General features: G+C 42.1%; 3 protein-coding genes across 3 annotated transcripts; all 3 read left to right on the plus strand.

Moving 5' to 3' along the window:
- The first annotated feature begins 10,732 nt into the window (after nt 1-10,732).
- LOC102710306 (disease resistance protein RGA4-like) lies at nt 10,733-16,611 on the plus strand. Its single transcript, XM_006655059.2, has 2 exons — nt 10,733-11,553; nt 14,436-16,611. The coding sequence occupies exons 1-2, from the start codon at nt 10,733-10,735 to the stop codon at nt 16,609-16,611; spliced, it is 2,997 nt and encodes a 998-aa protein (XP_006655122.2).
- A 1,696-nt stretch (nt 16,612-18,307) lies between these two features.
- On the plus strand, nt 18,308-22,542 carry LOC107304170. The gene is made up of 4 exons (XM_015837035.1): nt 18,308-18,366; nt 18,701-19,016; nt 19,111-19,202; nt 22,425-22,542. Exons 1-4 carry the CDS (start codon nt 18,308-18,310, stop codon nt 22,540-22,542), a joined length of 585 nt encoding a protein of 194 aa, XP_015692521.1.
- Nucleotides 22,543-23,326: 784 nt separating this feature from the next.
- Nucleotides 23,327-26,990, plus strand: LOC102707213 (cyclin-A1-4). Its single transcript, XM_006654109.2, has 11 exons — nt 23,327-23,377; nt 23,970-24,351; nt 24,431-24,570; nt 25,255-25,347; nt 25,433-25,566; nt 25,667-25,742; nt 25,815-25,891; nt 25,973-26,006; nt 26,090-26,239; nt 26,329-26,463; nt 26,564-26,990. The coding sequence occupies exons 2-11, from the start codon at nt 24,204-24,206 to the stop codon at nt 26,633-26,635; spliced, it is 1,059 nt and encodes a 352-aa protein (XP_006654172.1). The 5' UTR covers nt 23,327-23,377; nt 23,970-24,203; the 3' UTR covers nt 26,636-26,990.
- The last annotated feature ends 171 nt before the right edge of the window (nt 26,991-27,161 follow it).

Here is a 27,161-nt window from a genome sequence, read left to right on the forward strand (position 1 = left end):
CTATTGACAAATTCACTAAATTGATATAAGTACAACTAGTGAGGGAGATAACATCTAATGAAGCCATTGAGTTGATGAAAGGGATATTTTATAGTTTTGGCCCATCTTACTTTATCTTGATAGACAACTGCTCCCAAATCTATAGTGATGATAGAAATATTGTGGAAGTCTAGGAATCCAAGTCTGCTTCACTTCTATACACCATAGTCAAAGCAATGGTGTCACGCCCGGAGTTTTGTCCTAAGCCTAAAATCGTAAAAAGAAATTCGTAAATAACCATTGGTTTAATTAACTCAGGAAAAATCCCTTTAAAAGGAATTAATTTAATTAAATCGAGGTTCCAAATCAATTAACAGGATTTAAATTTAAATTGCAGAAGTATAAAATTTGGCCAAACAAAATAATTTAAAATTTGGCAAAAGTGGGGTTTTCCTTTTTTTTCTCCTTTTTCCTTTTTCCCTTCCTTCTCAAATTGGGCCGAAGTCCAATTTTCCTCCCTTCCTTTTCTTTTTCCTTTTTCTTTTTCCTCACCTCCTTCCCGGGCCGGCCCAGCCGAGCTGGCCCACCTTTCCCCGCCGGCCGGCCCAGCCGAGCCGGCCTTCCGCTCCGTCCCCGCGCACGCGCGCGCCTCCTCCCGGCCGGGCCGCCTCGGCCCAGCTCGCCCGCTCGCGCGTCCGCGCCCGCGCTGCCGCGAAGTCCGCCTCGCCTCCCTTGCGCCACTGACAGGCGAGCCCCGCCTGTCAGCGACCAGGCTTCGCCCGCGCCCGCGCCGCGCCGCGCCAGCCGACTCCGCCTCTGCCCGACTCCTCCGGACGCCGCGCCGCCGCTGCAACCACCGCCGCAACCGCCGCCACCGAGTTCGCCGCGTCGTCGACTCGGTCTCCACCGGCCGCTCCGCCCTAGCCGGCGCCGCCACCCTATAAAATCCCCGTGCCGCTGCCCCGCCGCCACTTTCCCCCTCTCCGCCCGACGCTCCCCACCGTCGCCGTCAGCCGCCGATCTTCTTGTCGGCCGTCGGACGTCGCCGCCCACCCGCGTCACCACCGCCGCCTCGTCTTCGCTGATCTCCCGTCGGCCTCCGTCGCTGCCGGTGTGCACCCGAGCGTCGTCGCCGCCCCTTCATCCCTCCCGCCGCCGTGCTCGTCGTCTCGACGCCGTCGGCCAATCTCGTCACCGCGCGTCGCCAGCCGCCGCGCGTCTGCGTCATCACCTCCGCCTCGCCCTCGCCGACGCGCCGCCTTCGTTGTCGCCGCCGGTGAGCGTTTCCCCTCTCCCTCTCCCGTTCCCTCCATCATCGCCTCCGAGCTCACCCCGCGCCGTCGTCGTTGGACTCCGCCGGTCGCCGGCGGCCCCTGCCAGACCGTCGCCCAGCTCCGCCGTCGTCACGCTGTCCTCGCGCCACCCGCGCCTTCCCACATGGCCGCTTTCTGCGTCCGCCCGCCGTCGCCGTGCCACTGGTCGCCGTGCGCCGCGCTCGGTCGCGCGCCACGCGCTGTAACGGACGCCGGTCGTCGTCGTCGCGCCGTCGTCGCCGCCCACTGGTCGCCGCCCGACGTCGTCGCCGACACCGTCGTTGCTGCGCCGACGCCGCTTCCCCGGCTGAACGCCGCATCTCATCCCTCTCTCCCTCGCGACGTCGTCGCTGAGCTCCTCCGCCCGCCGCGCTGCTGGCTGACTCACCGCCGCGCCGCCCCGATCCCTCTCCCTCTCGGTCGTGTCTCCACGCCGCCGTTCCCCACTTCGTCGCAATCGTCATCTTTGCGTTGCCGTCGCCGTCGCCCCTCCGCCCACCACCACCTTCATCTCCGCCCTTCGTCACCGTCGTCGCACGGTCGCCAAGCCCCGCTGCCGGCGTCCGTCACCGTCTTTCCCTCCCGCCGCTCGTCGCCGCTCTGAGCCGCACCACCCCGTCGCGGTCTCCGCCTCCTCCGCGCCGACTCGTCATCGCCGTTCTCGTCACCACCTTTGCCATCGCCACCTTCTCAGTCGCCACCGCCACCTCCCCTTTCTCCTCGGCCCTCGCCGTCTCCGCCGCTCCCGCCGCCGCTGCTCGCACCGCCGACATTCCCGCTTCCCGGCTGCCGTCGCCGTCTCCGCCGTCGCCCGCCAGTTCGCGCCGCTCGTCGCCGGGCGCCGTCCTCCGCCGGTCGCCGTCCACCGCCGCCCGGGCGTTGCCGCCCCTCTCCCTCCCCCGGCCGGACCCCGCTCCTCTCCTCTCTATTCCACGGTCGCCGACCGACGGGTCCCACCCGTCAGCCGCCGCCGCACCCTCCCTTCCTCTCTCTCCTCCCCGGGCCCGCGTGTCAGCCACCCACTTCCCCTCTCTCCCACTGACAGGTGGTCCCCACCTGTCAGCCGTCAGCCTCCTCTCTCCTCGCTGACGTCAGCAGCCCCATTAATTGCGCAATAATTGATTTATGACTTTTCTGTTTAGCTAAAAAACCCAGAGAACTTCTAAGATTCATAAGTAATTCATCTAGTCTCCGTTTAGGTCCATTCAAGTTTCATTAAATCCAGAAAAATGCCAAGAATCCATTAAAAATAGTTTCTTTCTCTGTTTCAGTAGTTTTATAGCCTGTTTTGTTGGTTTTGCCTTGTTTGTCGTAGGTTTTGACCCCGTCGCAGCGCCGTTCGTTCTCGAAGTCATCGCCGAAGTTCCTCGTGGGTCTAAGCAAGGCAAGTGGCACCCTTCTTTGATCATATTGAACCTATGATTATAAAATCCCCCGCTTTTACATTCAAACATGCATTGTTTTATGCAAATCTATTTACTTTATTTATCTATTGGGCAATTACCTCTATATCCGTTGATTCCTATTTATTATTGTCATCCCAGGGTTAATTTGACTAGAATTAGGGTTAGTCAATGCTTAGCTATGCTTAGTTCAACTAGCTCACCAGTTCTTATTTTGATTATTGATTAAACTTTGATAGACCTTTAATGGGTGTTATCATTATTCATTTCCCGATATGGATTAATACAACTAAAATATTGCTTATGGTGGGCTGTGGGTGCATGGTTTTGAGAGTCGTGCCCATGGCAATTAAGGACCGGTTCTCAGGAAACCCTGAAGGTCTTACACGTACTAACCACAAGCCAGAATGGGCAACGGTGAGACTCGTAATCTAGCTTGTCCCTATTCGACGTACCCAGGCAAGGGTAGGCGTGATGGAGTATGGACGGGCAATCGTGGTGTAACGAAAGCTTCTCCTGCTTCCGGATCTACCAAGGCACAAGAGGGGACTGCCCGACTTGGTGTAAAGGAGGGGGTGAAACCTGAAGTGTGGTGCGATTGTCTAGGGAGGGCTGGGTGAAAGGTCTTATCATGGTTTCCGTACTGAGGTATCGTGGTGATACGTTGGGGCATGGTAACATGCTTGGGAGCCATGTCTTGTGGGTAAAGTTGTACACCTCTGCAGAGTAAAACTATTCGAATAGCCGTGCCCGCGGTTATTGGGCAAACTGACAGACTCACTGGGATTAGTTGAACCCCTTTAATAATTTTACAAATCTTGGAATTGGTTTGACCCTGCGCAATGTGGTGTAACGTTGGCAGTGGTTTGGGTCTGTCGCAACGTGGTTTAACGTTGGGCAGAGGGTTGACCCTGTCGCTACGTGGTGTAACGTTCGACAGTGGTTTGGGCCTGTTGCAACGTGGTGTAACGTTGGACAGTGGATGATTATTTTAAATGTTACTTTACTTTTATTTCAGTTTATTCTATTTACTGTTTTGCTAAATTACTGCAGCTTTTGTGCAAGTTAACCTTAGCCTATCCTTGTTACCCTATTGCATTCATTATTCTCCCTCTCTTGGGTGTTACTTGTTGAGTACGGTGGTTTGTACTCAGCCTTGCTTACTTTTTCCCCACCAGAGCAAGTGCCAGAGCCTGTGTCAGAAGAAGGTTGTTCCGAAGGTTGAAGTAAGGTTCAGTCCGCCGTCGAGAGTGCCTGTGGTGTGGAGCCGTCTTCACTAGCTGAAGCTGAAGATTAGATGGTTTAGTTTGTTTTCCTTTTCCGCTGCATTTCGATAGATAATTGTTTTTATTTGTTTTTAAGTCGTGGAACTGTGTATTGATTTGTCATAGTGTGTACTCGGGCTGATGCCTGGACCGAGATTTAATACATGCTATTGTTCAGAAATTTGGTGTAAATTTCTGGGCGTGACAAATGGCCAAGTTGAGCATGCTAATGGCACCATACTATAGGGATTAAAACCCAAGTGTATGATCAATTTAAAGCATGTGAACAACAACCATGTACCATGCAACTAAGGGCTGCATGTACCATGCAACTATGGTCACCAAGGACACCCATTTCCACTTAGTATATAGAGTCAAGGCAATTCTCCCTATAGAGCTATGTTAGGTATCCACCAAGGTTGAAAGTGTTTTGATCAAGATCAAGAGGAGTGAAGAGCCAATGACATCAATATTCACGGTCCTTAAAACACTGAATCTAACCGTCAATTCTTCATAAAAGCAAGTAAAAATTGAAACACTAAGCACAGTGGTAGGGTTTATTGCTAACCATTTCCAAAAGTGTTAGTGAAACATATGTATGCAGGTAATTATGTATGAAACACACTCGTCATGTGAAGAAGCAAAAGGATCGAACCACCCACAAAATGAAGTAAATTGGCCTAATTGAGACCAATTCACCGAGTTCCAATGCAAGGGCCCACATGTCATACTTAGGAAGAAATGCGGTGGCTAGAGGCAGTTAGGCTAGGTTAGCCGACCCAACCATGCCTCCTCTCACTCTCTATTGCCATATGAAGATAACTTATTGATCCCTTATGACGGTTAAGGATGATAACCATCTTACAACCATCATTAGAATTGTATAAAATGGATGTTCTTCTACTCTCAGTACATACAACACAACTCAAGGTGTCAAGTTCATTCAAAGGTGAAGCCTTGCCTTTGTAGTGCTTAGAAAATAGGAAGTGAGGGGAAGATCTGGAAAAAGTACGTGTTAGGCCTCTTAGCACTCTCTTCACTTTTGTATCTTGATGGATGCTTCTTTTATAAACAAAGTATGCATGATTTACTTTTGGTAATTAATTTTCTTTTTTAGGTATGATATATTCTCATTGCTTACAGGTTCATCGCTTAATCTATTGAGTGTTCTACTCAAATATTATGGATAAAGAATTAAGGAAGTTCCTTGTCAAGGCTAAAGTAGTAATCAAAAGCATAGATGTGGTGTATAGGTTATAGGATTCCTGTGTTTCATGATTTACTTTTGGTAATTAATTTTCTTTTTTAGGTATGATATATTCTCATTGCTTAGAGGTTCATCGCTTAATCTATTGAGTGCTCTACTCAAATACTCTGGATAAAGAATTAAGGAAGTTCCTTGTCAAGGCTAAAGTAGTAATCAAAAGCATAGACGTGGTGTATAGGTTATAGGATTCCTGTGTTTGTTGCGTACTCCATGAGTTGTAGAGGTATGTGGTAGGTGGTGATAGCCATGTCCATCCTTTGTAATCCTCCACGTTAGGATATGTCATAGAGCTAAGGTTGAATTCAGCTGCTAGACCAGGAGAAATCCGATACCTGAAGTAAGTGATAAAGTTTTTCCTTAACTTAATTCAAAGAGTCTTAATCATAGGAATACTCTCCACCCTTTGGCTATCATTTTAGTTTGTTATAGTTTCCTGAACCTGTTTCCTTCGGAGTACACACATGTTTCCTTTGAATATTCTGAGGTGATGTGTTACCGCGATATGCGTGCACTTGTAGATTTATTTATGGACGTAAGTACATACAAGCATTTCTGGCACTGTTGCCAAGGAGTGCTTCCTACTTTATTTTTGAACCTAGTCTGTGTGTCTTTTCTTTTTTTTTTTACTTTTTGACTATGGAGCAGCTATCCATTCAAGACCTTTCTCCTCCGGAGGGCGAGTTCTTTGAGCCACCACCTTCGTCAAAAACCCATTTTCATATTGGACTATGAACTTCGTCTTGGCTTTGTAGCTATGGTTCTGGGAGGAATCCCTCCCGGGGCATGATATCTAAAACCCTTACCATCACCTGTGAGAGTTCAAGCAAGAATTAGTGTTGATGATAATGTACCCATCCCGCTGCCATAGAGAAGACATATGGTATTTTTGGATTTGTTCATAACGAGAGCTTGTAGAAGTAGGATAAGAGATCGAGGAAGGGGTGAACTCCGAGATATGGCTCATATAGATTATAGACGGGCGAAGGCGTTAAGAAAAACAATGGAGTTAGGGTTGAGGTGAAGAAATCAAATCCTGTATAAATCAAGAACTGAGGTAAGAAACTAAAAGGGATGAGATGGGATGCACTATGGACAAAAGAAAAAACCAACAATTTTGTGATTGCTTCGAAATCCATGGTGGTGATGGAAAAAGAGCAAGAAGATAATATTTGGGTTTTGGGCATTGGAGGGAGCAAGTAATAAGGAGGTTTGTGGGCTGCAAATAGGGGTAGGAGTTCAAAGAATCCTGATGTTCAGGATCTCATCCATGTTGATGTTATCACTAGAGATAGCGCTTCATGGATAACGATTAGAATTCTAAACTTTATCCAAAATCCTATGACTGAATACTTTACCATGTAAGACAACGTGGTCAAAAAAAACATGATCGACCTTGTGATAAAGCATGGTTGTGTCTTGACTATGGAAGATCTGAAGGACTAGTTAACAGGATCATGTGAATAAGGTTTATGGGCAACTGCCAGTGTTGTAGATATGGCACACACATGATCATGTGCACAAGGTAGTCGAAAATATCAAATACCCAAGGATATACGAAAGGTGATAATCAGATATGCTTAAGGACATAGGTAGGGATAGATGTTTTGCCCTGATAAGGGAAGGATATAGAAATTGGATCCAAGTACGGTAAGAACTACTCTACCCGTATCAGGATTAGTTTACTCAAGTATTACTTGGAGAATCGTTTAACCTCAGTATAAATGCAAGGGCTTCCTAGAAGTGGAGGGCATCAAATTCACGAGTTAGGTAATCCATGCTACAACAAGTCGGTTGCTAGGAGGATCTTGCATATAGCATCCAACTTTATATTGTTATTGACTACAACTTTGACATTTCTGCTGAGATTTGTTGGTATTGTAGGTTAGAAATTTCCCGGAATTGTACTTGGTGTGGTCTATCCATCAACAATATATATAAATTGGACTAAGGTTATTACCCATGTTGGGGACCTGAACCATTATACATATCCATGTCTTTTTTCTTCATATAGTCTCATAGATTACATGGTATGATACGACCCTATGTCCCCTGAATATCATATTTAGGATCTTGCTACTCAACAAGCAGAGGGGTTCATGTTGAACATATTGCATAATAGTCTAGGTCAAGGGACTTAGGCTTAACTCCCCCAGCATTATGATTTATTTCATGTTTTAGCAACTTTCAACAAATGAATTTAGGTAGCAGGGGCCTATTTGGAACCCGATCCAGCTTCAGCTTCATCTCTTCTAGAGTTGGTGTCCAACCAAACGGTTTTAGTTATATGAGAAATAAGAGCAGAGCAGGCTGGAGTGATATGAAAAAATGAATTAATGAGACAGAGTTGGGTTAGATCAGTTAAATTTGGAGCTAGAGGCCTAGCAAATGGACCCAAATAAATTGATAAATTTGGCAAAATTTTTCATACAATCTTTTATGATGTCTTTTTTTTTTGCACGCCCACAATAATTAATTGTTGAAACTTATCTTACAGATGTAGTATACATGAATGCAATGCAAAAGAAAAAAAATCACTCATCAGTTAAAATACAAAAAATGCCACATGTTTATCAGTGAGGCCACTTGATTTACTTGTACGAAAATTTGGGTTTATTAGTGAGGCCACTTGATTTAAGAAATTTGACAAACGTGCCCACAGTTTTAGTTACGTGTTATTTAGGCACTGTTATAACAAGAGGAAATTTTAAAATTGATGGATGTATGTCCGCAATGTTGATGTCACAATTAATTAAACAAAAAGTAAGCCTGGCAACTTGCAGATCGCGCATGTTTACGGTTTACATATATAAGGCCTCGATTAGTTGCCAAATATTTTGGCAAAAGGGCATATCAAACATTTGACCGAATATTAGTTAGGGTTTTGGATAAGAATAAAAAAAATAAATTTAAGATTCCATCTGGAAACCGCGAGACGAATCCTTTAAGTCTAATTAATCCATTATTAGCACATGTTGGTTACTGTAGCACTTGTGACTAATCAAAGGCCGCGTTCGGCTGGCCAGGCTAAGTTAACTTAACTCACTCGTTTTTCACGTGCACGCTTCTTAAACTACTAAACAGTGTATTTTTTACAAAAATTTTCTATAGGAAAGTTATTTTAAAAAATGATATTAATTTATTTTATATTTTTTAATAATTAATAATTAATTAATCATGTACTAATTTATTACTATATTTTTGTGCCAGGGTATAAGTTAACTTACGCCCTCGAACCGAACGCGGCCTAATTAGGCTTAAAAGATTCGTCTCACGATTTCCTTCATAACTGTATAATTAGTTTTAGTCTTCATGTATATTTAATGCACTATTTAAGTGTCCAAAGATTTTGATACGATGTTCTTAGAAAAAAATTTGGGAAACTGAACAGGGCCAAAGTGGTTCTACCGAATCTGTTTCCGCCAACAGATGAACCACAGAAAGAACAGACATTAATGGTATTTTACTCTTGTGAGAAAAGCTCTAAGAGCAAGTTCAGTATAGCCAACTACTGGCTCCAATTCATCTATAACCAATCTAATATCCAATTTATATAATAGTTACCTACAAAACATATACTACTATATCTTATCTATTACACACACTACGTCTTAGAGTCTATGCTACAGCTAGCTACAAATCTATAGTTTACTATTCTTCTATCTTCTCTCTTATTTTATTAAAATATGTTTACGACCAACTTATAGCCTGCTATTGTACTTGCTCTAAACGGTATTTTCATTCAATTCGGTGTTTTTAAGAATACTAGTCAATGTCTGACCAAAACTAGCCATTTGGTTGTGTGGCCGCAATTAATTCCAACTTGCTTCGAGGTAACATCACAACCGCATTGTGTATATTTATCGGCAGATCTGTTTCATTCCGCAGTGACACTAATGACTTCTTTTTAAACAAAAAAAAAGGTCTATTTTCCCTTGTCGATATTCTTGGCCATAAACAAGTTGCATTATATATATAATTAGCTTAAAGTCTTTCACATGAAAACCTCGTATTGGGGATTATGATGTGTGACGACCCAACCTGCAAAGTCATTAATCATATGCTCACAGCTAGATTGACCTAGCTACACCAACATATCTACACAACACTCTGGACGAGTTTTCTAGCTTCTCTTTAGCTTCCTATGGAAGTACATGGTTGATTTTCTTCTTTTGGATAATGAATAGATGATGAAACTTTCATGTATAGTTTCATATCAATGACAGATTCTGCAGTGAACACAACGGAGATATTTACCTCCTGTTTTTTTCCGCGCCACATTTAGTATCTAAAATTGCTTCCGAGGCTACGTTGATGAAAGATTACCTAACTTTGTGGTAGCTGTTTAATGGAATAAATGATATAATTAATTAAAAATTACTTAAAATATGAGATGATAAATTTCTATATAAAAATATTGTGCAAAATTTTGTTATTTAAAAGTTCATAAATGTGTGCATGTAAAAGTCGATAAAAAAACATAGCCAGAAGAACACATCTGTATTAATACTAATTCTCTGTCTCATAAAGCGCAGCATTTCTTGTCGACTGTCTTTTACTCTCGGGATGATTGATGAAGGGTGCAAATCGCCTCTCTTGTCCGAAAATGTTCACCATATAGGAGTATTTCAGTTATTTATAGGATTTGAATAAATTGATCCAGAGCTTACATAGAAAGCACCTGAAATAAACTCATATAACAACAAATAAAGATAGTTTTATAATTCATACATACTCTTTTGTCATGGAAATCAATTTTCCTTCAGCAACGTCAAAGGTTTAATTAGCCCTTCATTTCACATTATAAGATTTTCTAATATTCACTAAGAGATTCATATGAATGATAATAGAAAATCTAGACTCATATACAAAATAAATATATATTGATCTAAAAAGTTTTATAATATAAAATTGAGGGAGTGGCATATATAGAAGTAGTGCATGCGGAAGAAACAAACATCAATCGTAATATCCTAACTCATTAGTAATGTTTAGACCCGCTTGTGTAGTTCTTGTTTTAGCTCGTTAGGTCGTCCCGTATTAGGTTGGTACAATTAGTCCCACTTGCAAAGCTTAGATTGGTTGGGTTAGCTCACACCAAGTATGGTATATGCGGGAATGAATCTTGTATATCGTGAAAGTATTAAGTATGGTACATATACGGGGTTAACTATTTTACACGAAATGAGTGTGAAAGTGTAAGTAGAATGCTATACAAATATGCAAGTATAGCGCAGTGTACCTAAGCAGATTTGGCGGCCGGGTGTATTATAAACTAGGGTTTTTTATCTTTCTTGAAAAGTATCTCAAGGTATCATAAATTTTAGTATGGATTTTTGGTATCTTAAGGTCCCATACATGTACGTTAAGGTACCACACATTTTACGCTAAAAATTATGGTATCTTAAGATACTTTTTTTTAAGTACGGTAAAAAAGCTATCCGTAGTGTCGTAGTAGCACTAGCACTAGCAGTCGTGACTAGTGAGGCGGTGATCTACCGGGAACCGATGGAGGTGTTGGTACCGAGTATAGTGAACTCCGCCGTCACCGCCGCCGTTGTGTCGAAGCTCGTCGCGCTGCTAGAGCTAGCGAAGGAGGAGGAACACGACCGCCGCCTCGTCGACGACATCGGGTCCATGAAAAGAGAGCTGGACATGATCGCCGGCGAAACAGAGGACGACCTGATCTCGCGGAGGACGGACCGGCGGCCCCCCGGCGTGGTGCGCCTCAAATCCAGGGAGGAGATGCGCGACTTGGCGCATGACATGGAGGACTGCCTAGACCGCTTCCTGCCCTGCACCGTCTGCGGCGGCAAGCTCCCGTCGTCCACCAGCCGTCAGCAGTTCGCGGCGGAGGTCAAGAGGCTCAAGGAGCGACTGGCTGCTGCGCACGAGCGGAGAGGCCGCTATAAAGACGACGACAACGCCGGAGCGCAGGAGGAGATCAGCACGGCGGCGGCGCCGGCGGCAGCCACGCCTGCTGTCGGCATCGACATACCCAAGCAGGAGGTTCTCGAGCTGTTAGGCCTGCAGGCACAGGCCGACGACGCCGGTGACGAGCCGCCGCAGCTGAGGGTGATCCCAATCGTGGGATTCGGCGGCTCCGGGAAGACGACGCTCGCAAGGGCGGTGTATGACAGCCTCGCCGGTGAATTCTCCTGCCATGCCTGGGTCGAGGCGCGGCGGTACAAGGGTACCGAGGAGCTCCTTGCCGCGTTACTCCACAAGCTGCTTCGTTCTACAGGATCGCTGACTAGTCAAGGGCTAGTACACTCCCATCTCCAGCATCTCCAGTCCGACATAAAAACGTATCTGATGAATAATAAGAGGTACCTCTAATTTAACTATTTTCTTTGGGTTTTTTTAATTATCTTTAAAAAGTATCTCGAGGTACTTAGTACAAATTTCTAGTATTTAAAAGTACTTTTTCAAGGACGATAAAAAAACTTATTTTCTTTCTCTTCTCTCTCCCCATCTAGTAACAAAGATGACCATTTAGATTCCAAAGACATATTTACCGAATTTCTAAGCTAAATCATATTCTAGAGTGTAGACCAATAACAAATCGATCAATTAGTTATTGATCGATAATTACCTAGTATTCTTTTTGCTAATCGAATATCTGTGTGTAGTATTTAATTATCATGTTAAGAAAATACTCTTTCCTGATTTTTATTTGACATCATTAGCTTTTTAATCTACGCTTGATTGTTACCTTATTCAAAAATTTTAATGCAAATATACAAAACTATAAGTTATTATTAAAGTTCTTTTAAGTAATAAATAAAATCATAATAAAATAATAATTCTATATTTTTTGAATAAGACTAATGGTGAAATATAGATTAAACAAACAAAGGGAGTATAGCAACTAATTAAAACCTCCAAATCCAGTGAGTCCAATTTGGTATTTGTCAATTCCAAATACAGGTTGTGCACATATCTTTCAATGATTAAAAAATATTATGGAGTGATGCATTATCTGATGATCAAAGAATTTACTTATTTTACATAAAAATATGTTGTTAACCAAATATGTCTAGAGTCGCAGATACCCATTCCTACTTACCAAAGATTTATTTATGATAATATTGTTAGTGATTTGATTATTTAGATGTCTAACAATATTGGTATATTGTATAGAATCTTGATCGATATCATGATTAGAGCAGCTATGTCGTAGTGTTGAACACAAAGTATTATTGGTGATGTTTTAACATTGTTTTGTCCGGACTTGTGCTACTGCACATGCCACACCAATATTGTGATTGAGGTTCCAAATGTATACATTGCATTCTAAATGAGTATATGAGGCATAGGGCTCACCTGTCAGATGTTGTAACGGCTGTGTATAGTAACTAGTAGTACAAACAATCCAATTTCGTGACGCAGACTATATAGGAGGCATGAGAAAAAACACCGACAGTGCTAACGTACATAGCCTTGTTGGATGGGGCGGGCTAAGTAGAGGGAATCGGAAGTGGGTTGGAATCAGGGTTCCACTTCCCGTTTTTATCGTCCCTACCGCGGTAACCGATAGCGTGGTTACCGCACGGTAACCGTGGATGCCGTAAAAACTGTGATGAATTTAAAATTAAAATTTTGAATACAAAAACCATGCAATAATCTCGGTTACCGCACGGTTTTGCGCGGTTACCACGCGGTTTCGCACGATAACCACGGCTAATGCTTGCCGAAACAACACCTGAGAACGCCGAAAAAATTGCAAAACCGCATGGTTTTGGCTGCAAAAACCACGGTTACCACGAGGAAACCGCGGGGAGAAGAAGATTTAAAAACAAGAAAATTTTTGAGATGTCAAATACAATAAAACTTTAAAAAATCTGAAAAATAAAAAAAATAAGAAAAATATTTTGTGACTATATTTGTGATATTTAGGACATGTTATAGGGAAAACAAGAAAATTTTGATATGATATTTTCTAAATTCTTGACATTGCAACATACAAATAACAGTCATATCACCTTTCAACAAATAGTTCACATCAATAACGAGTAACAACAACTTTATTTTAATTGTTGCGTCACAAATATACCTACTATCCATTATTACAAACACAACTATTATATATCTACCAACATGCATATAATTTTCCTCCATGCATATTTTCCCTATTTTCATCATTGTATATTTGTATTTCAACAATATGTACAACGTGTGTCTAGTGCAAATTAATAATGACTCAACAACAAAATATTATTAACCATCTTCTTACGAAATATTAATTGCAATACGCTATACTTTTTAATTTTTTTCTCCGAAAATTTCAATTATGATTTTTAATTACACCGAAAATATACAATTTTTCATAAATTTCTTTGACAAAACTATACTATATATCAACCTATTACAACATATTTTTCTATTAAATTTCTTCAAAAATTTTAAATTCTGCTCAAATTTAAACTCAAAACTGTGGTACATACCATACCACGCATCCGCAGAGGGGCCGGTTACCGTGGCAACCGCAGCTGTTACCGCGGTAACGGAAACCTTGGGATGTTAGGGAGAAAAGGGGTGACATGACACGCGGAGGGGAATGGGAGCCATGCGGTTTGGGAGGGGTAGGTCTTGAAGGAGAAAAAGGGTGGGTTATGTTGAACAGTAAACTTTTATGTATTTTTTAAGGAATTGAATATTTTGTATTGAATTTGAATTTGAATTTGATCTGCAGAAAATTCAAGGAATGGAATTAATCTTGGTGGGAAATTTGAATGTTATTTAATGGGTTTGTGTTTTGTACTTTGAAGGAACATTTCAGAGGAATTCAAACATAAGAAATTGAATTTGAAATTTTGGAGTTAAAATTCAGATAATATTTCATGGAAAACGCGGGAAATGTTTTAGGGTATTGATTTGAATCTTTTGACTAAATTTGGAATTTCAATATTGGAGGGTAAGTTTCATGTAGGGTTTTAGAGGGAACTTTGAATATGAAAGTTTGAACTCCGTGATTTGCATTTGGGATGCAAGGGGGTGATTGTTTGGTTTATTTAGAAAAAAACAATTGACATATTTCCAAATAAAAAATAATTTATAGGTACAAATTTTATACGTATCATTAGCTATCTGAAAGTCTAAGACTGAAAATAAACCCAATTAAAGAACACTAAAATCAAATGAATTGTGTGAGACAGCTATATCTTGTACGGTTAATCAGTATTCATTTTTCTCCATCTATATCTTGTAGGTATTTTATTGTATTCGATGATATCGAGGAGCAACAGTGGGAATCTATCAAGTCCATCTTCCCTGAAGAAGCAGGAAGCAGAATAATAGTGACAACGAGTATGCAGCAAGTAGCTAAAGCCTGCAGCAGCCATGGCAATGGGTATGTGTACAGCATGAGAGCTCTTGACGAAGAGCATTCCAAGGGTTTGCTAGATGCAGTTCTGGGTGAATATTCACCTGGGCTGCATCCATCGTCAATCGTGGATAAGTGCGATGGCCACCCGCTCGCTCTTGTCAGCGTAGCCAATTTCTTAGCAAGGGAGGATTTGGCCACAGAAAGAGAACGTGAACAATTCTGCCGTGACCTGGGTTATCACATGCAAAAATCGGTCGTCTTCTCAAAGCTTCGACAAGTTCTTACGGACATCTTCGTCGGCCTGCCTGGCAACCCTCTGAGAACATGCTTACAGTACATGTGTGTGTTCCCAAATGGTCGGGAGATCAAGAGGAAAAATCTGATCAGGCGATGGTTAGCCGAAGGATACGTGCAGTGTCAGTTTCCACGCAGCGATCAGGAGGTTGCAGATGACAACTTCAGGGAACTGACCGACCGGAGCATCGTCCGGCCAATCGCCGCGGGCAAGAACGGGAAGGCGAAGACATGCAGGACGCACGGCATCATGCACGAGTTCATGCTGAGGGAGTCCATGTCCAGCAATTTCATCACGTCGCTGCGCGACCCAAACCGAAGCAATTCCTGCCACCTCTTCGTCGCCCAGACGAAGAACCCCTGCGGCAGCGGCAGCACGGTGGCACCGGGCACCATGACCAACCCGGCAGCGGCAACAAGCGGCGATCCCAAGAAGAAACTCCGCGCGCGGTCTCTGACCATCTGCGGGAATGCAGGAGAGCATGCCGCGTGCTTCAACCAGTGTGAGCTTCTGAGAGTCTTGGATCTCGAGGAATGCGGCGACGGTGACATCGATGGCATAGGTAGGCTGTGCCATCTCAAGTACGTCAGCCTCGGGGGCACCGTCGCAAGTCTTCCAAGGGGACTCGGTAGGCTGCACTGCTTGGAGACACTAGACCTGAGGAAGAGCAGTGTAGAGACGGTAGTGCCCATTGAAATCATCAGGCTCCCTCACCTGGCTCATTTGCTTGGGAAGATCAAGGTTAACAAGGAGTTGTTTAAGATAAGTAAACATCAAAGGATCCTGTCAAAACAAAGTAACCTGCAGACTCTGGCAGGATTTGTGTTGGACAACACCTCTGCATTGCCGCAGCTGATGGCTCACATGAAGATGCTGAGAAAGGTCAAGATATGGTGCAGTTCCTCCACTGACCTGCAAGGTGGCAAGAGCTGGGCGCACCTTCTGAAGGCCGTCAATAAGTTCGTCCAGGAAGGCATCGACACCGCCACTGAATCTCGTTCTCTGTCGTTGTACCTCGGAAATACCATTGCCAACTTTCTTCATTCTCTAGATGCCTTGTTTCTGAAAGATCATTCTCTAGGGAACTCGTATGGCTATCTGACATCACTCAAACTGCATGGTGAGTTGAATCAGTTTCCTCGGTTCGTTGCCTTGCTCTGTGGTCTCACTGAGCTGTGCCTTTCATCCACAAATTTGTCGGCCAGTGAGCTGTCGAACCTGTGCAAGTTAAGGCGGCTGAATTACCTCAAACTGGTCCAAGACGACCTTGAGGGTTTCCTAATCGAAAAGGGGCACTTCCCGGAACTTCGTGGCCTATGCATTGTGGTGAGAAGTCCAAAGCTTCCTGTCATCAGAGAAGGAGCTTCGCCAAAACTCGTCTCGCTTCAGCTGCTCTGTCGATCTATGCATGGTCTCTCTGAAGGCATCAACATCACATGTTTCAAACAACTTGGGGTGGTTGCTCTTGATTCTAAGGTCAATCCAGGAACAGTACAGATTTGGGAAAGCACGGCTAAGAAACATCCGAAGAGGCCCAGGGTTCTGTTACTTGAAAGGATCGTTCCAAATGACACCGATTCAATGGTGAAGTACGTTGCTGCCGAGAGACCAGCTCCAAGGATGGGTTCCCCGCAATGTGAAATTGATGCTGCCCAGTCCAGTTCAACTGGCGATTTGATTAGTGCTGACCTGAATCATTCACTTCCAGGCCCCTCTTTGGCTTCAACCGAGATGCCAAGCATTGGCTTGATTGGGACAGCTTGATGCCTCCTTGTGCATTTTCAAAATGGATACGTCTAGCCTCATTTTGATTGTTTCAGTGTAGAAAGTAGTCATGTTCACAGTTGTCTTATCGTGCTCTGCTACATCAATGAACTAGAGTAGTTGTGTGTTTAGCTACTATTATCTCTATTTTACTTTATAAGATGTTCTGATATAAAAAATGTTCATTTATTCATTCATGCATGCATCTAGATAAGCATAGAGAATATGTACGGGTGCCCTCTGCCGGATCCCCTCATTATTGTCATCATTATTATCCAACGGTTTGCATAGGGGCCTACCAAGCCCATCATCGCTCCAAATGTGTGGTTCACAAGGGCTGATAGGTCCGTAAGTCTAAAAGCAGTCTTTCATGCCGCCAATCCAATCGCACCTCCGGTCAACAGTGATGAACCATGTAGGTGTCCCATAAGATGCAAGACGAATGGGGTGAATCCCTGTAGCAGCACATTTTGTCACTCCTAGGTAAATTCACTAGTTAAAAAAATCTGTGGCTAGTGATGTAGCATCTTCGTCAATGGTGGGGATGAAGCAACACATATAGGAAGCCAAAAAGAAAATGGCGTGCTACGTTGGTCGGTGAGGGTGCAATAGGCGACGATGTGAGCACCTTTTTTTTTCTTTTTTTTCTTTATAGTTGATTTTTTTGCAACAATTTTTTGCAGGCTGCAGTGTATTCAGTTAAATGTTTACTGAACAATAAACATTTGTTCGATCACATCCCATTTATATTTGAAAACAATCACAGTATAAAACTCCTACAGATCGACAACTCTATTGCTTATAGAAATGATGTAGAGTAATTGTTCTCTAGTGAGAAATTGATAAAGTGGTTGTTCATAGACGCATTCGGTTTGATTATGTACGAGGATGACATGAGGAACATGGCAGAAACAATTGTAAAAATAATTTTCATTCCGACCACTATCTCGGTAACGTGAACGACACCCCCTTTGAAATTTTTTAACACAAGTTCATGATCTTTGCTTGTTTTTTTGTGATTTTTATCTTTTGGTTGACACCAACTATTGGTTACACTAGTTAACATCGACTTTATCAAACAAAATGGCAAGACAAAAAAATTTGTCGATGCATTGGCTAGAAATTTGGGCGATTTCCTTCAGCACATAACACATCGAACACTTAGATAGTAAGCATCCTTTGATTGTTTTGATATGGTTATTTTTTCGCTCCAAAAAAATCATGGGTTGTTTCTACAAGTAATGAACGTGGAACCCATCCAAACTTTAGGAATGTGTAAACTTGTTTCTCCCCCACATGCTTAGATAATCGTACATGTGCTCCATAACAGTCACTAGTAGGCCTGGACGGAAAACTTAAAGCTCGGTAGCTCGCTCAGCTCGTGACTGGCCCGGTGAGCCGAGCTAAGCCAGCATTTTAGCTCGATAGCGTTATCGAGCCAACTCGAGCTAGCTTGCAAGCGGCTCACGAGCCAAACGAGCCTTCGAAACTTGGCCCATAAGAGACAGCCCACAAACCACAGTCACAGGCCACAACCCACATAGCCCACAATCCATAGTGAAACCCTAATCAGCCAACACATGCGTACAACACTAACAACACACAACCACGCCGACACCACCACCTCCCCGCCGTTGTCGCCCCCGGTAGCACGCCGCCACCATCAGCCCAACAGGAGGCCACCGTCGTCACCTCGATGGCCCGACAAGAGGCCACCGCCGCCAGCCACAGTAGCACGCCGCCGCCACCGTCTCGGTAGCACACCGTTGTCGTCGCTCCGATGGCCCGACAGGCGACATCATGCCTCGCTGCCCCGCCATCGTCGTTGCCTAGGCAGAACACACACCGACACTCCAGCAGGAGGCCGCTCCGCTCCGCCGTCGCCATTGCAGTTTGCAGCACGCTGCCTCTATCACCCTGACAGCAAGCCAACATCTTTCTGCAGAACGTTGCCTCAGGCCTAGCTCATGAGCCAAACAAGCTGGCTCGAGCTTTTAACGAGCCGAGCCGATGTTTTAGCTCGTAGCTCATAACGAGCTAGCTCGTTATCGTGCCGAGCTATAACGAGCCAAGCTAGCTCGTTATCCAGGCCTAGTCACTGGTCACTATATGCAACCAACATCGCACATAAGCGGGTCGACATAATGGACTCAAACAACTACCAGTTAATTGGAACAATGGTCAGCGATCACCACGGTGTGTTGTCCAAAAGGGTCGTGAAGTGGCTAAGCGATGCACTGCAGACGATTGCGTCGAAGAGTTACTGCAGATTTGGCGGGTTCAGGAAGAACATACTGGAGTGCCCTGAGATGGAGATTTGTTCCAACGACTGCGTATTTTATGTCATGAGGTTCATGGAGTCTTATGACGGCAACAAGGAACCCATCGAGAAGCTAACCATCCTGGTAACAAATTATATCATACTCACATTGAACGATTGACAAGCTCACCTTTCATCATATAACTCCTCTAACAAAATCTCCCCAATGTATAAAGCAGACCAACTCGACGATTATATGCTCAAGCATCCTCCGCCAGCTTATGTTCAACGAGCACAACCAAGCCGCGTTGCACCATCCCGATATCGAAAAGTTTCACACACGGACACACCCGCTATTGTTGATCCTTCGGTGTAACACATGTGATGTTCAACCATTTTGTCAAACCTTTTTTTGGGATCCATAACTTTTGTCGTAAACCTATGGCTCCAAGGCAAACCACATCATCCAACTTGTGCGCACGCAAAACTAATAGGTTTCTTTTTGGTAACCCCAATATATTTAACTCAATTGGCCAGTTTGATAACCCCAATATATAATGCCGAGTGTGATTGCTTTTTTCTTGAGCTATTTATTAACTCTTGATTCATATACCAAACAAATTTCACATGGAACCAAATATCAAAGTTAATTTTTAACTCTTATGTGTAATAAGCTTTGACACACAGCAGTTACGTTCTTTTGCATTGAAATTTTAACTCAGCAACAGACTCTAAGTATCGGTTCATTGCTAGAGAAGTTAATAAATAACTATTTTTAATTAACATGATGTTTGGAGTATAAAAAGCACTCCAAGTTTATAATGCTGGGAATTAAACAATAACTGGTCATACGCCTCGGGATCGTCATGCGAATGAGTTAACAAAAAAAGATGTATCTTACGTTTCAGTTTGCACTGATCAAGAGTTAAAATATTACTCATCTTGCAAACACAACATTAAGAGTAAATTCACACAAAGGGAATATGGCAAAAAGCTAAAGAATAACAGGCAATTCATATCGGGGCTCGCCCATTGTATTAGCTAAATTCACTAATCTTGTATGCGTGAAACGTGAAACATGTGCTAACTAGTTAGCTTAGTATATATTGGATGGTGTTAACGCCAGAATTTGGAAATAGCTGTTGAAAAGAAAAGCGGGAGAAAACAACCAAATCGGACAAGAATCGAAGCAATCGGACAAATCAGCTAAAAAATGAATCAAATAAGGCTGATGGAAATCGACTCGGATTGGGAGATAAGTCCTATTGGGCCTAGAAACGATGCAGATACATTCGGGAAACAGATAAAAAATCCACACGAAGTAATATTTGTAAATATTAGAGTTTGTTTTAGGTAGTTTATTTAAGTAGAGTCTATGTATAATAAGTTAGGTAATAGATACAGATACATATTCAATTCTAGTTAGTGTAGGGGTATAAATACAACATCTCGTGGCTTGTAAAATTATCAACAATCATATGATCAATACATCTTTGGGTGCATCGCATCAACTTTCGATAGAAGCAATGTGAATTCGTGATTGTCAACCCATCGGATTGGCTAGATAGAACTAACTTATTAGTTCAATCTTCTATCTAATTCGTTTGACGGTTTATCTAAGACTTGTTGTTATTTCAATCTATTTATTAGTTTGAAGCAGTAGTTAGTTCTCGATCAAGGTTATGCTGATACTTTGTCAAATCTGTCAATATGAGTTTTGCACGCTTGATTCTACCTCGGTTTGGTCTGATCAATCTTGTTTGCTGAATTCACATTTATAGATTAGATCGAGTATTTGCATAATCTTTCCGCTAGAGTTCTAGCTAGCATTATCTCAAGTAATCCATCGGTTTGGTTGTTAAATTCATATATCGTTACACTGAACCCTATTGGCTACTTATTGCACGTGCGAAAATCGCTAAATTGGTCCGATTGGCTGGTTAATCTTGAAATTGTCTCGGTTAAATCCAATCTTTCAAGAAAGGCTAGTGGGCTGGTTTATTTAGTTATTATCATACTTATAATTCAACCGATAAGGTATTTTTATGTTATATATCATGAAGTTCCTACAAAGTCGATCGTCTTAATCCATCGGCTAGGTTCTTCAAGCGATATCGACTATCTAGTCGATAAAATCTTTGGGTTTCACAGTTTATCCTTGTTTTTCATATCTCGTTAGTTACAGTATCAAACTGACTACCATGCCTGGTTTTTTATAAGAATTTAGGTTTTACACTGAAGCGATCTAAGAAAGTCTTCCAAGCATTTGTCCGTGACACGTCACTAGTCAACTTTTAACGTCAACAGGTGGTTGTTTTTACGATGTCATATTTATAGAGTTAACAGTTAACTTCCTAACTTCCGAAACCAACTCACTCGCTAATGAAGTTAAAAAATAACTTACAGACAGGTTAAAATTTAAATCCACAACAATCACTCATATAATATAAACAATGGTTAAATTTTAACTCCACAACGTTATCATCGCAACCCACCACCAACCTAGTTGTAAGTTATTTTTTAACTCCACGAGCAGTTGGGTTGTTATGGGAGGTGGGTTGGTTTAATCGCTGTGTGTCGCGCTACATTGTTTCGTACCGCGCATCGTCTCTATAGTGTTTCACATTGTACCACTGTATATATATTCTGTTGATGTATATATATTCTGTTGATGATGAGAAGAATGCATGAAAAGTCAAGACTTTGGGATGCCACAATACAAACCCTATTCCCCAAATAATACCTACTGTTGAAATGTTTGGTATAAGTTTTCTCCTCACAAATAATGTTGATATTTATAACAATACTAAGGGATTTTCCACGCTAACTAAAAGTATCTTATTGGTGGATTGTATAAGTCATAATCATAGGTCAATTAAAAAATTGTGTTAGCTGCTATATTAATTAGGCACCGTGCGGAAGCTCCTAGTTTTGGCCGCTGACCATGTAGATTATATTATCATAGTTTAGAATTTCTTAATAACAGGTGTTAAGTGAAATACACCATTAAAAATTACATTGAATATGTAGTTTTATTTTTAATTCCAGAATTAACAAAGATAGGGTCGTACTTATTTCGAGCTCTCAATTTAGAAACTTATTAACTAAATTATAGAGTTTGAAATTAATAACAAAAAGAGTTGTAACTGATATGGACTCCACACAAGTAGAACTGCATATGTATAATTTAGAATTTTATAATTATTAAATCTAAAGAACTTTATAGTTTGAACTTCAAAGCTAATACAAATCTACTACTACAAAAGTGATTTTCCTATACGAGATCTATGACTTTTGCAAACATACGATAACCAGTGGCATCTGCAGAAAATCGAGGATCACTTGCGCATACGGTTGCTTAAGTGGCTCGTATGAAAAATTGATTTTTTCATGCAGGCGCTTAAGTGAGCCCCATACAAAAATGAGCTCCCTAGCATAAGTTAGGAATACGGTGGAACCGATGGAATGTACCTGGCATGAGCTAGTCCTGTGGTAAGAATTTAGTACTCTTGCTTGTCTCAACGGATGATGACGGCTTTGGGAGACTGTTCAGTGTTGAAGATGAGGACGAGAGGGAGGAGAAGGGCGTCAGTAGCACTAAACTACCATCGGTGCCGAAGGAGCGCGGCAACCCAACTCAGCTTGCAGAATGGCCAAAATGCCTGCTTTAGTTCTCATACAAATGAGCTAGGGTCACAACAGTCATAAATAAAATGAAATAGTGCCTTAATTCGGTGAAAATAGGAAAAAAAAATACAAAGCAGTGGATTGGCATTTATCGGTGATGGCATTTTAACAAAGCCATTTTTCGAAGTGGCATTACATCAAAACCTACTGTTTAAAGTGGCATGATGTCAATTTTCTTCATAGTGTTACATAGTATTATACTACTCCCTCTGTCATAAATAAACCATTATATAAGATCTGGATACAAATAAAAAGAATCTATTTAATCAACATTGAAAAAACCAAAAATCACATATCCCAAGGTGCATTTATACATGCAAAACTGAAATATGCAAATCACCTAAGACCGATTGGATGGATGTATGCATATATTTAATGGGCATGTGAATTGAAAGTTATTCGCCTTATAACTAATACACGATAGGCTCTCTCTCTTTTCCTGTATGACGATCAACTAGACGAGAGTATTATTTAAGAAACAAGAAAGAAAAAGAAAAACTCGCCTAAAACCGCCACCTCGCCGTCGGAAGCCAAGCAAAAGCCCTCGCCTCCGCTTTGATCACCACCGCCTCCCCTAAACCCTAACCCTCCTCGTCGTCGTCGAGATAGGAGGATGGCGAGGAGGTCGGCATTTCCCTGACGACTCCGGCGTTCGTCGCGATGTCGAGCTGGGCAGCCGCCCGCCGCTCGTCCGTCGCGGAGAGCGCCGGAGCGGGCGGCACCAGCAAGGCGAAGGCGGCGGCGCGGTCCGAGAGGCGCGTGCCGCTGCGGAACCTCACCAACATCGTCGGCGCGAGGGCCCATGCGGCGAAGTCCGAGGTCGGTGCGGTAGGGCTTTGCTCGATCGATTTCTTCCCGGGTGAAATGTTTTGGTTTGTCGTTAGTAAATGGAATATAATGTAGAGAAGGGATGGATTCTTGATATCGGCTAGAAAGTTTTATTGGTTCAGTTTGATTAGGCATTGCTTGATATAATTATTATTGTTGTTCTCGTCTTGATCAATTTTGTGCAACACTAATCCGATTTTGTAGTGGTTACTACCATGTACAGATCCCCTGTTTCCTGCATCAATTTACGCAACAAACAGAATTATTTCGGTGTCTGCATCAGTTTGTTTTGCTTGTTCAACCAGTCCTGGGGCAGCATTTTGGTTGGTGTTGTCTGATAATCTAATTGGGTGCATTTAGAATCTTGCAGGGGTTTTATCATCAGGCTATATATGTTTTTCTTTTTCATCCATGCTTCATCATTTCTCTATTTTTACTTATCTTTCAGTTATCCATTTGGAATGTATTATGTGCATCATGATTATGTCAATGACTCACTGATTTATGATCTTTTTTTTTGTGCGTATTTGGTGGCACTATTGAATTGAAATTCGACGAAAATTCAAGTCTGCTCATATTGCAGAAATCGAGTTTGCCTAGCACAGTCAGTGATGTCAAGAAGGGGTCTTTGGCGAGCCTTCGCAATTTGAACACAGAACGAGTTTCTGTCCCAAAACCAACTTCTGGCCATTTTGATCAAGCAATACCACATCGAGGCAGTACCCTTCAGAAAGAATTAGTTTGTTGCCCATATCGGCCCACCACTGTGCCGTCATTGGGGCACCATGACTGTTCACCTGGCTTATCTGACAATTCTATGTCTACGGGAGATGCTATGTCAACAAGTGATTCGACGGAAGGCCTTGTTATTGATTTCCTTGACGATGGGGACTCCTTAGTGGAATCTTCCTTGCAACATCTGGCAGATGATAAGCTTCATATCTCCGACAATAGGGATGCTCCAGGTTTGTTTCCTCATCAAAATGGACAGTTCAGTTTTGATGCATAGTATGAAACAATTGTTTATTACTGGTTTGTTCACAGATATGGCATCCAACTGGACATACCACGGTTCTAATTCTGTAGAAATTGATTATATCGTTGATATTGACAACAATCATGAGGATCCGCAGCTGTGTGCAACTCTTGCTTTTGACATTTACAAGAACTTGCATGTGGCTGAGGTGATTGATTCTTTTACATGGCATATTTCTGCTAATATGTTGATGTACTATGCATAAAAGTAACAATTTGAAGAAGCAATAATACATGCAGAATGAATGCATATATCTGTGTACCACAAGATGTTTCTGGTGTTGGGAGTGCTTGCATAACACACCAAAAATGATATTTGCATTCATTGGATCAAACAAATAGAACACAACTCGTGTTCAGCAGATCCCTTGCCCAACTTCTACTCCCTTCCTTCCCGCTCGCACACTTCCCGAACTACTAAACGGTGAGTTTTTTTGCTAAAAAAAATTTTGATAGAAAATTTACTTTAAAAATAATATTAATCCATTTTTTAAGTTTTTATAGCTAATACTTAATTAATCATCCACTAATATGTCACCTAGTTTTGCAGTGCTGGGGAGAAGGATACTGAACCCTATATCCCGAACGCACCCTTATTCTCAAACAAAACATTGCAGTTCCTTATAAATGTCTCTGTTCAGTCACTGTATAGAGTGATGCATTGCATCATCTTTGTATGCTTTCCAATTTAGCTTCTTGCGGAGTATATTCTTATTGTAAAATATAATGCTACGTAAGATAATGTAACATCAGTGCACTTGGCCATTCCTGTTTGTTTTGTTCGCAAAGAATCTGATATCTACGTTTTTTGCTATTGTGCTACATCTTAGCAGACCAAGAAAAGGCCTTCAACAGATTTTCTGGAAACCATTCAGAAGAGCATTGACACAAGCATGAGGGCAGTGTTAATAGATTGGCTTGTGGAAGTAAGCAACTCTATTTCGGGATAAAGACAGGGTTGAGAATCTAGAGGCGAAGCTAATGATCCATTGAATGTCTATTTCAATTCAGGTCACAGAAGAATACCGGCTTGTACCTGAAACATTATACCTCACAGTCAATTACATTGACCGGTATCTCTCTCTCAAGGTGATCAATCGGCAGAGAATGCAATTACTTGGTGTCGCATGCTTGCTTATAGCTGCGTAAGATCCCATTTGTTTTTGTTTCTGTTCTCTTATTTTTTCTCTTATATTTGTTTTTTATGTTTTATTCTGATGATGTTTCTATATGATCAAATTTCAGTAAGTATGAAGAGATATGCCCACCCCAAATAGAAGAGCTGTGCTATATTACTGACAATACATACACTAAGGATGAGGTCTGTGTCCCAGTATAGATTAGGCTTGTTTATTTAGTTCTTTGTCTCTTATTCTCATCTTCTAATGAACAGGTTTTGAAAATGGAAGCTTCTGTCCTGAAGTACTTGAAGTTTGAGATGACTGCACCTACAGCAAAATGCTTTTTAAGGTAGTATTATCTGTTACAGTGATGCTCACTATCATGCTTATAGTTACTAACACCAAATATTTTGTCCTGTTTCCATAATAGGAGATTTCTACGAGCAGCTCAAGTATGTTGTGAGGTACTTGTTTCTGTTTGATGGCTTACAATCTTGGCCACTTCTGCATTCTCATGTAGCTTACTCAACCAACCTTCCTTCTGCAGGCTCCAGTTTTGCATCTTGAGTTCCTATCTAATTACATTGCTGAGCTATCACTTCTGGAGTACAGCTTAATTTGCTATGTACCGTCACTGATAGCTGCGTCTTCTATTTTCTTGGCAAAGTTTATCCTTAAGCCAACAGAGAATCCTTGGGTACAATACCTTTAACTTTCCACATTTCTAGTAGTCTTCTTCAAACTAGACTTGAGTGTATTGATTTCTCTCTCTTAAACTAAAAACAGAATTCAACACTTTGTTTTTACACACAATACAAACCATCCGACTTGCGCGATTGTACAAAAGGACTACATCGGCTTTTCTTGGTTGGCCCTGGAAGCAACCTTCGAGCAGTTAGAGAGAAATACAGTCAGCACAAGGTGAGTGCAGTCAATCTAAGGCCGCTGGATCCGGAAAGCATTTACTTCATTTTTCTGGTTGCTGATAAATTGTTGTTGTCACCTATCTATTTGTTCTCAGTACAAATTTGTAGCGAAGAAGTACTCTCCACCATCAATTCCAGCTGAGTTCTTCCAAGATCCAAGCAGTTAAAACTTAAAAGCCCGATTAGCCCAGAATGCTAGGCTGATCTGTACAGGTTGCTCATACGCAAGGCAAGCACACGCGATGCGCCCTTATGTCAGAAGATTGTTTTAGATTGTACATTGTAGATGAAGTGGTTGAGCTGTACTCATTTGTCTACCCACCGCAAGTCGCTGGCGGTGACATTTCTTACGCCCTCTGTCCTGCACTGTATCCATTTTTGCATGGTCATCCTAGTTTGTGAATCCAAACTTGTTTGATATGACTATTAAACAAAATGGATTACTGGACAAAAAGATAAATGCCTAAGGCCTAAGGGCACGTGAAGTCTTAAGTATTTGTCCTTCCATTGCTCATTCGGGAATTCTCAATTTTAAATTTGAAGTTGGTTTGGGGTTTTCGTGTCATAGTTTATTTTTCAGCCTTTGATTTTAGATCATATGAACAACTATATAAAAGTTTTTTTACAAATTATTTTTCAGCCTTATTTCAATGTAGCAGAATAATCCGTATTTTTAAGAGAAAAATCATTATT

This window comes from Oryza brachyantha, chromosome 5, assembly GCF_000231095.2.
Source record: "Oryza brachyantha chromosome 5, ObraRS2, whole genome shotgun sequence".
Lineage (NCBI taxonomy): Eukaryota > Viridiplantae > Streptophyta > Magnoliopsida > Poales > Poaceae > Oryza > Oryza brachyantha.